This window comes from Gouania willdenowi, chromosome 4 (genome assembly GCF_900634775.1).
Source record: "Gouania willdenowi chromosome 4, fGouWil2.1, whole genome shotgun sequence".
Taxonomy (NCBI): Eukaryota; Metazoa; Chordata; class Actinopteri; order Blenniiformes; family Gobiesocidae; genus Gouania; species Gouania willdenowi.
In genome coordinates, this window is record NC_041047.1 from 24009868 (window position 1) to 24021999 (window position 12132).

The 12132-nt window shown below is 39.6% G+C and overlaps 1 protein-coding gene across 6 annotated transcripts in view; it reads right to left on the reverse strand.

Annotated features, from left to right (window-relative positions):
- Positions 1-12132, reverse strand: part of dab1a (DAB adaptor protein 1a) — a 368477-nt gene that overhangs the window by 5975 nt on the left and 350370 nt on the right. For 4 of the 6 annotated variants that reach the window (XM_028443731.1, XM_028443733.1, XM_028443734.1 and 1 more), the window contains 4 exons: positions 11620-12017; positions 7783-7978; positions 6309-6457; positions 4130-4210 (listed from right to left, as the gene is read on the reverse strand). In XM_028443731.1, coding sequence (XP_028299532.1) covers positions 4130-4210; positions 6309-6457; positions 7783-7978; positions 11620-12017 — 824 coding nt within the window. Of the gene's footprint in view, positions 1-4113; positions 4211-6308; positions 6458-7782; positions 7979-11619; positions 12018-12132 lie in introns of those variants that run through there. The other 2 variants (XM_028443730.1, XM_028443736.1) reach the window with 2 other exon arrangements.

The window sequence follows — 12132 nt, forward strand, 5'->3', positions numbered from 1 at the left end:
TCTCGCCAGATTCAGCACTTATCATGCTGCAGCTCCTCTCCTCTCCCTGTACACTTAAGGCCAGCGTCCACCTGCTGCCATGCAACCATCTGAGCAGCAGGATGAGAGCCAAATAGAGAGGCTGGCTATTCAGTGACCCCTCTTCCTCCCCCGCAGTCAGGGAGAACTTGAAGGCTTCCTGGGTTTTAATTAACGCCAATTAAGTGGGAGTAGTCATTAATCTTGGCCTCCCAGTTTGAGCTGATGAAAACAAAACCCTCACATTTACCCTGTGTGACTGCCAGCAGCTATCATTAAGGAGCCACAGTCAGGAATCATGTGGGTAGAGACGCAGATTAGGGGTGTGTGTGTGTGTGTGTGTGTCTGTGTGTGTGCGTCACAACCTATGGATAAAAATGTTGTACTTTTGTTTTTTCCGTTAGCACAATAATATTTTCAGTGGTAAATGTGGTAAATGGACTTGCTTTATATAGCACTTTATAACCACTCTGAAGCAGTCTCTACGCACTTTACATATCAGCTCATTCACCCAATCACTCTCACATTCACACACCAATGGGACAGGACTGCCATGCAAGGTGCTAGTCGACCACTGGGAGCAACTTAGGGTTCAGTGTCTTGCCCAAGGACACATAGTCAGGTACTGGGATCGAACCCCCAACCTCTCGATCAGAAGACGACCCTCTACCACCTGATCCACGGTGGTGTTACGGTCCAAATAGTATCCAAATAAACTGGTGACTGACTATCGACTGTGACGCTGGTGTGAGAAACAATAGATGTTAGAAATTCAACACGTTTTAATACCGTGAGCCATTAACGGCAGCCGTCAACCCACACAGAAGTTGATCACAAGAAACGAGGAGCACCAGTAGACTCATTACACCACCTCTGGTTCCTTCAATCACATATCATGTGCATGTTTTACATAGAATCCTTTTCGTAAAATGTATTCATGCATTTATAATGTTTCAATTCACCAGTTCACCAGTAATTTCACGTACAGTTTGTAAGGGAGAAAAAGTCCACCACTGTCTGTGGGTCCTTCTGTGTGGTGAGATTAAAACATGAAGCTGCCGTCCATAGATTCCCCGTAAATATCCAAATATCACACAAACAGAACAAGATTTAATTTCAAAACTGCTTGTCTGGATTTTCATTTTTCTGTATTTATGTTTTGGTTTTAAGTCAGTAAAACAAAAATAATCACATCTTTTGTTATTTGGTTTTTTAAACGGAATAACCAAAGAACAAACAGTACACGGATTCTTCACGTGCTACTAGTCGTCATCACTTTAATCTCTCTCCAATAACGCTCACGCTACATATATAATGCATGGCATGTCAGCAAATGACACATTTTGATAAAGCAAAACGCCTCAGATCAGCATTTTGCACGACAATTCCCAGAATACCTCCTGCTCGCCGATGTGCACACTTTTCTGATTGGTTGTCAAATTCTATTTACTTTCCCTGAGACGTGCAGTGCCATCTAGGGGGAAAGTAGTCATTTTGGTATATGTCACAAAAATGGAATATCATCACAGAAATGATGTGAAAAGAACATTAGGACTCATAAAGGAACCATTTCTAAGAATGTTCTAAAGTCTACATGGTTAGTGGGAGAGCTGGGCTGATTGTTTGTTATTCATAAAAGCAAAGTTATATAAGAGCAGGTGTTGTTCTGTGTTCAGGAAGCGACTAATGAGACAGTATCTCTCCAGCTAAAGGCTTGTGTCCTTGGCTATGTGGAGGCTTGACGTGAAGAAAAATCCCTTTGCGTCTAAAGATGAAAACTCCACCGCGATCATGCGCGTGTGGCTGGAGCAGCTTCGTTGGGCGCTGACAGAGGCTGTACATTCAAACAGAGCCGTCTGTGCAGGTTCCATCGCATCATTCAAAGCTGGCAACACTCACGACAGCAGCATGCAAGCAGAACCAAAAGTGAGTTTAAAGTAGATTTCACAATTTTACAATGTTTGACAAAAAAAAAAAAAAAAAAAAATGAGATCAGAAGATTAATAGCTTTCATTCAACCCACAAACTCAATCATCCAGTCATTATAGTTACAGTTTAGTGTTGATTAAATGATTTGTTGCTCACGCAGCTGCAACAGAGATTGCTTTTTTATTTCTTCTGATGAAATGACGGTGATTGTGTCAATTCATTTTTTTATTTTTTTTTTTTAATTAACTGTGCGTCTTTTGAAGAAAATTAATTATTCAATTTCCTCCAAAGATAAAAGAGTGAGACTGAATTTTAAAGATTGAACTTTAAAATGTAATCATCTTGTTCCTGAAAATGCTATGTGTGCACTTCCTGTTTGATAAAATAGGTCGAATAAAAAAGGAGAAACCTTTCACTCATCAGGTAAAACAGTGAAACTGCTTAACTTGCAGGTACAACAACTTCGACTTTTAGCCTTTCAAAATAAAAGCTCAGGGTATGGGCTATACCTAGGGCTGGGCGATATGGACCAAAACTCATAATCTCACTATTTTTTCTCAAAATAGTGATATACGTTCAAATGCACTCTTAACAGAAAAATAATTCAGGGTTAAATTTGCTGATGAAAAATGCCACACGTGCACATTTATTAACAAACAGCTGCACAGAATGTGCCACTTCGAGCTTTTTCTCCTATAAAGGACAGCACGTGTGAGTAAGTTCTATAGTGTGGCTTGTGTAGGGGAAGGTCTGGATTATTATAACACTCTCAGCAAACCATTTACAGTAACTGTGCTTGTCATGATGTTCTGGGAAGTGGTGAAAGCAGAGACTCCTTAAAACAAGTATTTTAAAACAAAATAAGCTATATATAAAAATATATATATATTGATAAAGGCGATATTGTAATTTTCTATATTGTCAAAATAGAAAACTCAATATATATTGAATCTCGATATATCACCCAGTCCTAGCTATACCAGTGGGCCAGAAATATACGACTGTCTAAACTAGGGGCTCTCAACTGGTCTCACCCTGGGACCCACATTTTGCCGCACGGTCATTAAATCGCGACCCACTTTTTAAAAAAAGTCAAGCAACCAAATTTAGTTTTTCGAAAACAGCTGTTGAAAACACACATATAAAATCTTTTTAAAATTATAAATCTATAAATTTCCCTGTGCAACATGCATTTCACAGCATGTCTGCCAAAAGAAAAGTTTCTTTCAAAATAAAAGACAATTTGAATTTTTTTTTTTGACCAGCTGTCCGCGACCCATTCAGTACAGGTTTGCGACCCACTTTTGTGTCTCGACCCACCAGTTGAGAATCACTGGTCTAAACCGAGGACCACAATATAAACATCCATATCAGCATTTAGAGTAATTACTGATTTTACCATTAGTTGTTGTTTTGAATATTTTTCTGTCATTTTGCCTTTTGGGACAAACTTTTGTAGTTGTCTTTTTTTTTTTTGGCATTTTTGCATATTTTTGTTGTCCTTTTGCTTTTTTCATTTGGTCAATTCTACTTTGGGGGCGACACATGATTAAATCGAGGGCCACATGTGGCCCCTGGGCTGCCTGTTGCCCATGTGTGAGCTATACACTAGTAATCAAAATCTAGATTTTACTTTTTTTTTTTAAGAGTTAAATTATATAATTACTTATTTGTTTAAAACTATATAAAACAGAAAGTACATTATTTCACAAAGAACTGTGGTTATATCAATAACTTCCTGCCACATCTATCACACAGAAAGTTGTCGTCTTAATCACAATCGTACCTACAGTAGCGACTTAGGGAACAAAGATTCATGGTGAATAAAGATTCCAGACATTGTTGAGTAATATTAACTCACTGTTTTCATACATCACATTACAGTATTACCTTCAAGTCCCATTTCTTTCAAAAGTCTCACACACACACACACAATGTAATGCTTAAAAGAATGAGTGCACAGACAGCACAGAGTGGGTGTTCCTACAGTAGACACAGACATGACTGCATTCAAACTCCAACACATGCCGTCTACTGACACATGCAGAGGCGTCAGACTGAAAGGATAATGTTACAGATATACAGAAAGAGGAAAAAGATGCAGAAACAGCTGTGAGTGGAGCCAGACTGGAAGCTGAGGGAGGAGGTGTTAGTAGTGATACCTACCCAGCCCTGCTGCTATCTAGCTCCCAGCCTCTGGACTGGCCTGGTCTGGACTGGGCTCTGCTGCCTCACTGGGGCAGGGCGACCCAGAATCACACGCCTGAAGACGGGAGGAAGTGGGGAGAAGAGAGGAAAGGAAGGTCCGCGGGGGGGGGCGTGCAAGAAAGAAAACAGGGAGAGAACAGACAGAGAGGAATAAATCTGAAGGAAAGGACTGCAGGATTGGAAAAGACTAGAAGAAGAGCGTTAACACAAGTCACCGTGTCAATACGAAGAAGAAGAAGAAATGTGGAGAACCCTCAGCCCACACACACACACTGCCTGTGTCCTCAGCACGTAACACATACACACACACACACACACACTTCTATTGACCGGCTCCCTTTTATGCCTAAAAACACTTCCTCTTTTCACTCCTCACCCTGCAGAAAGTGGGAGGCGGTTTTTTTTCCTCTCTTTCTTTTTTTCCATCACTCCATCGCTCCTGTCACTCTCCCGTTCTTTGTAACCTTTTCATCTCCTAGCGCCGCCACCACTGCACATTTTCTTTTGGTATTTTACAAAGCTTGGTTTTGTTATTCAGGCCCAGTGACATTTCAGCAGTGTGAAAATCTTCTGGTTTTGTTCGCCTACAAAAATAAGAGTGATGGGAGGCAAAAAAAAAAAAAAACAACAAAAAAAAAAAAAAACACAACCTAATGTTTCATGTGAGACAGAGGAGAAAAAAACCCTGAAACTCTGAGTCCTAAGAGGGCAAAAAAGCCCCCCCCCAAAAAAGGGTAATACTTTATTTAAAATTTTATACATAAAGCTGACATTACGCTGTCAGTAGCATGAATAAGGTGTCATAAAGGCTGTCATTAAGCTGTCATTTGCTAAATTATGACACCTTTGGAGCTATGTTGGCATTTTTTGGGTTAGATGGAGGGATCTAGTGGAGTTAGGGGTTAGGGTTAGGTAGAGGAATGTTTATTCTTGATATGAGGGTTAGGGGTTAGGGTAGGGGGCACCAGGTGGCCCTCATGGACCATGTGAGGGGCCTTCAGGAGCTCTAGTCACCAATGAAAAATGAAAAATCAGATTTTAGATGGAGTTTAGATGAACTGCTAATAAAGTTTTCATATTAAATTAAACATATTTAAATGTTTATTTTCAATGAAACATTGTGAGAAATGTTTCTAAATGTTGCAGATCTGTTGTATGGTCAGTGGTATGTTATATATAATATGATATATACGATAAAGTTTCAAAAAATGCAAAGTGGATTTTCAATAAAATTCGATAAAAATGAAACAATTCCATGAATTAGGAGAAATAAAGTGTTTAATGTTAAAACCTCAAAATGTCCTTCCTTTAATATATTAGGGTTTCATCTATTCAGACAACTGTTTTTCAGGAAAAATAGGACAAAAAGTACTTGCTGGTATTATTTCCTACCTTTTTAAGTTATTTCTAGCCTTCCTGATTATCTTACCTATGATTAAAATGAAACCATTAAAATGTAGTATGGAATAAGTTGTTTTCTACCTATGCAGTACCTATGAAGTAGCTCACAGTTTCAGAAAGGTTGGTGACCCCTGGGTGACGGTAACAAAGGGTTAGTGGTTAGAGTAATGAACAACAGCCTCCATGACACCTTATTCATGCTAATGACAGAGGATTTTATGTATTAAACTTCAAATAAAGTGTCCAGGCTGTCCTTTCTTTTCTTACCTCTCCTTCTCATCCCTCCCTTTGCCCTTAGTCTCACATTAAGGTGCTACATGTAAAACAGTCGTAATTGTCTCTGGAGGAGGAATTGGGGCACCCACGGACCGGCCCGGCCTGTCTATACAGAACTAGTGATGTATGGAAGCTACCTCGCTGATATTAATAACTGCTTAATGATGTGTCTGACAACTCCTGCAGCCAATTTAACGCTTAGTTGACACACACGCACACACACACACACGAGCACACACGCAAGCAATAAAACACGCCTGATGTGCACACTTCCACATGCGCGCGCTCGCACACAAAAGAACACAAATGTATGGCGCTCTAATCAGGCAGAGTGATTACGTGGCTTGCCAGCGCTGCTACGGAGGCTATTTATCAGCAGATCTCAGCATGCTGTGCAGGTTATGGCAGAAATAAAGAGTGACTTATTAATAACACACACACACACACGGCTAACGGTACAGTCCTTGCACACTTACAGCATCCTCCTCGCCACTGCGACTCGGACTGCCCTCCGCCTCCCCGAACGAGTCGTCTGTGGGTGGGTCTGTGGCGTCTGTGGGGGGGTCGCTGACATGAGAGGCCAACGACTTGGAGGGAGAGCTTTGCCTGGGAGCTGGGGTGGGCGCTGTCAGAGGAGTGATGAGTTAGTGACACACTAGAGAAGGGAAAGAAGGTGCGATCTACCAATGCGGACGGACATATGTACGGTAAGGCTGCACAATTAATCAAATTTTAATTGTGATTACGATTTTCAGCCTCCATGATTAAATTAATCTGATCATCCGCCATTTTGACATTTAAAATGCAGGCTATGATGAATATAAAACTGGATAAAACTAAAGTTTTAGGTTTTTTTTAGGTGGGGTGCTTGTGTTGAACGTGTCGACACGCCCCCATAAGTTGATCGACATAAGTACCTAATTAATTAATTAATCCAGCAGACACCCAAGCTAGAAAGGCTGGTGTTTCTTGCTCAAAACCTGTAGGCTTAAGCTTAATGTTCTTAACGTTTCTTTATATGCTGTAATGGCCCGAAGTACATTTTGGCAAATTTCTGGGTAATTTTAGTATTTACTGTATCAATATTCTTGTTTAAAGCTTTTCTTTTGCACCCTAAACTGTTCAAATAATGTTTTTGAAAAAGTAGTTAAATAAAAATAAAGACATTTTCCCTACAATGATAAGTAATCGTGATTAAAATATTGATCCAAATAATCGTGATAATCATTTTGGCCATAATCATGCAGCCCTAATGTAAAAAAAAAAACATGAAAAAAGTGCAAAACACATTAACAAAAACCACAACAAATGTACAATTTTGAGCAAAACACTTTTACGAATGCCACAACATGTTTACAAGTTTGAAAAGAAATATACATAATTTATTAAAAAAATTACAAACTTTGAAAACTAATGTACATAATTAGCTAAAATAGAATACAAAAAGTAACTTTTACAAATGTTTAAACAGATTTAAAATGGCACTGTTTTTCTCTACTGCGTGTGATTGAGAGGGAGATTTTTGGTCATGTTGTTGTTGATGTAATATGTTTGTTGAAGATTTTAAATGTATTTACTGATGATTTTAAGTTGTAGAATGTTTTCACTTTGTGATCATGTAAAGCACAAGTTGCCATGTGTATGAAAAGTGCTATACAAATACATTTGACTTGCCTTGTAAGTGTAAAAGTGTTTCCATATTTGTTCATTTGTTTTGACCTTTTGTAAAAGTGTTGCGATCATACGGAAAGGGAGGAAGCAGGTACGGCCAGCTCTATAGTTGCCATTGTAAATCTGTTTTAACATTTGTAAGTGTTTTGCTATTGTAAGATATTTTGGAGCTAATTATGCACATTTGCTTTCAAAATTGTAAATTTGTTGTGGAACTTGTAAATGTGATTTTACACTTCACAGCCACCGTACGGACGGGCGGGGGCAGGGCACACTCACGTGAGTTTGTGGATGGAGTCGTGGAGGTGACTGGGGTCAGGTTCATTTGTGAAATGTCAAAGTCGTCACAGTCGTCCGTGTCCTGCGCTGTTCCCACGCGGTTGAAGTAAGAAGTGAAAGCCTCCGTAGTTCCTGTTAAGCTGGGCTGACCCGGCCTCTTCAATGGCATGGCTGGAGGCTTCGCCAGCTGGAAATCCTGGAGAAAGAAACGCTCCAGTTGGAAATACTACTCAGAATCCCTAATCATAAGCAGAGGTGTAAAGGGTAATGAATCTTTATGTAACAAAAACATGAAAAACGAACAGTCATTATTTGATATTTGTGTCCAAAGCCAAAATGAAAAAATGGAAAACGCCTTGTTTTTCAAATTCAAGCTCTTTTGCTTCGGTGCAGAAAACGAAAAACGGAAAACGAACACCTTTATCCTTTTTCTCCATTGCCGATTTGCCAAAGCACGTGACCCGGAAGTGAAGCGTTACACATTCCGAGATATCTTTAGCTCTGCAACACTCTCTGAACAGTCTCTAAATCCTCCGAAATGTCTGTGAGGAGGTTCTGTGCACCAACACCAGCTTAAGCGAAAAAGACACGTTTCGGATGCACAGTTGGAAGCAGCGACCTTGTCATGCCCAACTGCCGTTAGCATAGCCGTTAGCGTCGGATGAGAGTACACTTCCGGGTCATGTACTTTGGCAAATCGGTAATGGAGAAAATGAATAAAGGTGTTCGTTTCCTTTTTTCGTTTTCTGTACCGAAGCAAAAGAGCTTGAATTTGAAAAACAGGCATTTTCCGTTTTTTCATTTTGGCTTTGCAAACAAATATCAAATAATGAGTGTTTTTTCCGTTTTTCATGTTTTTGTTACATAATGAAAAACGAATGATACACGGATTGTACTGATATATCCTACGCAAGTAAAAGTACTGTTACTTGATTAAATAAAATAACATAAATGAATTTAATTCCAAATGAAAAAGTTTCTCAGGCTCAAGTATTTATACTTAGAGGCAACAAATAACAAATAAAACATGTAATACAAATGATGCCTTTGATGCCTGAGCTACGCCAATCAAGCTTTTCATAGTCTAATACCTATTAATGATAAATACAAAACAGAAACTGAAAACGAGAAGGTTTATTATTCAAAAGTTTCAAAGCCCAAATGTCCCCCAAATCTCGAATAACCCATAACTCAATTTATGAACTCCAAAACTGAGAAAATACCAGGCATTCAATGCTGTTTTGGCGCCGTGCATTACATTCAATCTGGTTGGTTGGCTATGATGTGATGCATTTGATTGCTGTCTGGATATTTTATGTTTTTTAATCTCACAATGTCTGTTGATCATTTGAAAACAAAAAACAATCATTTTCTCAGTAAAGTTTGGGTGTAGAAATGTGATGGATTAGTTTACAAATCTTAAAACGTACTGAAGTACAAGTCAAATTACTGATTTAGAAATATACTCAAAAATGTACAAGTACCCATAAAAGCAACTCAATTACAGTAATGTGAGTACTTATAATGTGTTATCTCTGATTATAAATTTAGCAACACGTCTGTTCAGACACATTTTCAGTTTCTGCCAAGCAAATCAGTTAATTCTCCATCAGGATTATTTCAGTTTACCCCGTGCAGAGTGTGATCACACTTGTCAGGTTTGCTCCAAATAAAAACCAACTCTGGTGTGAATGTGCTGTCAGTGAAGGTGTGAACGAGGCAGTGGAAGTCCTTAAGCGCCGTAAAGAACAACAAGGTGACGTTTTTTAAAAAGAAGTTTGGTCACTCAAACACAAAGTGAACCAAAGATACAGAATAAATAGGAAACCTTTAATTGTGGTTTTATACATAAGGCTGACATTAGGCTGTTATTATCTGCCATTAGCATGAATAAGGTGTCATGAAGGCTGTCATTAAGTGTCATTTGCTAAATTATGACACCTTTGGAGCTATGTAGGCACTTTTTGGGTTAGGTGGAGGGATCTAGTGGAGTTAGGTAGGGATAGGGGGTAGGGTTAGGTAGGGTTAAGATAATGAACGACACTGAAAGGATTCATGTTATGCTAAATCAACTTTTCTGTGCGTTAAACATGATAAAAGTGCTATTTGGGCTTCATACACATGACCAAAGTGTTTTTTTCATTGATTCCCTCAATCGTTAGTTAGAGGGTGATTTGCTCCTTTCTTACTACAGGGTGAGCCCAAACACCTCGCTCCAATTTAATGACGTGTTCCCACTTTGATGACGAATTTGACGAGGCACTGAGCTGGAGAAGCCACGCCTCCAAGAAGCTCTCTACCGTGATTGAAATGTAAACAGACACAAAGGTGAGCATTTCAACGTCCTTCGCGCAGTTATATGTATGTATTTTCTACAGTCTGTGTATGTACCGGTGAACGCCCCGCCCCCACGCTCTGTCTTGTGTCTATAAAGCAGCATGAGCTCAGCTATGGAGTGGGTGGGAGGAGGGCGGGCGGGGAGGAGGAAGTCAGTGTCCCGTTTATAGACACACCCACTCATGAATATGCATAAGTAGGCAGCAAATCAGCCCCTTTTGTGCAGAGTTGCTCAGAAAGTGACTTTTCAGAGGCTAAAACTCTGGAAAACAGATGAGTTCTGGAAAATAAACCTCAAATACTATGTTTTTGGGGTTCTTAGAACAAATGGAGATCGGTGAAAAATAGCATAACATGGGACCTTTAATGACAGCCTTCATGACACCTTATTCATGCTAATGACAAGTGTCATGACATAATAATGACAGCATAATGTCAGCCTTTATGTATAAAACTTTAAATAAACTCCACGTCCACCTTCATATACCAGATTTGTATTTCCCTGTCATTAGTTGTGTTTATAAAACCGATTTCATTCTAATGTGGTTTTCTATTTTTATACACTTTAGTGCCTCTCACAGAGCTATAAACTTCTACAGCGACCATCACGATCCCATAAGCATAGTTAGCACAGCACATAGCGCTAAAAGTGCGATAAAAGTTGTAATACGTTCTTTCTATCTTTGTGTCCCAAACCTCAAGAATGAGTTCAGCCAAACGTGACATGACACGTGTCATTAGGATGAATGAGGTGTCAAGAAGGCTGTTATTAAGTGTTGTTTGTTACCCTAACCCCTAACCCCTAACCCCAATAGATCCCTTCACCTAACCAAAAACATGCCAACATAGCTCCAAAGGTGTCATAATTTACAAACGACACTTAATGACAGCCTTCATTATTCCTTATTCATGCTAATAACAGACAATGTAATGACAGCCTTATGTATAAAACTTCAAGTAAAGTGTTACCCATATATTAATATATGTTAACTACATATGTGTAACCTCTAGAACTGTAACATGGTTCCACAGGTTTGTGTTTAATTAAATTGTAATTGAGTTTTAAAATAATTTCCATGCTAATCACAATTACAATTATAATTACATCATAATTGTATTTAATTATCAATTATGTGATTACAATTATAATTGACCTCAACCGTGGTTTTTATCCTGAATTGCACATTAGGGATAATGCTAGAGCTGGACAATATATCAAGATTGAAGATATATTGAGTTTTCTATTTTGGCGAGATAGAAAATTACTGATATCGATATTATATTATTTTATATATATATATAAATATATATATATATAATATTTGTTTTAGGAGTCGCTGCTATCGCTACTTCTCAGAACAGCATGAAAAGCAGATGGAACACTGAGTACGTATTAACCCAGACCCTCATCTAAAGAAGCCACACTTGAGAAAAAATATCAAGATATGAGTTTTGGTCGATATGGCCCAGCCCTAGATAAACCTGTTGTCAGATCTTCACCTTAAACATCTCCTTGTCCATCTTCTTCTCCCTCTCTCCGTGCTGTGGACTTGACGATGCTGAAGGCGAAGGAGCTAAAGCTCCGCTGACCAATTGGCTGTCGCCGGCTGGAGTGACTGTGACGGGAGCGATGGTCTGGAACATGGCGGCGGGGAGTGTGCCCACTGACTGGGCAGGGAGGTAGGCTGTGGGGGAGAAGGCTCCGGCTGCCATGGCTGCCCACTGTTGCTGAGTGGCGGGGAAGATGTTTGCCTGGCCCCAGATTAGAGGCTGTCCGCCTGGCAGCACCTGAGCCACTGCACCCAAAGGAGACTGAACCCCAAAGGCCAGCGGAGTCTGAGCAGCAAATGCCTGCTGGGACCAGTGTCCTGGAGGTACAGCCCCCATTGTCACATAACCTGGTCACAGACGGGGGGAAATGAGCAAAACACACAAAACAAAGCAAGCCCAAACATTTACAATACAAGTAAGAAAGTAGAATATAACAGAATATTCCTGGAGCAGATTTCACTA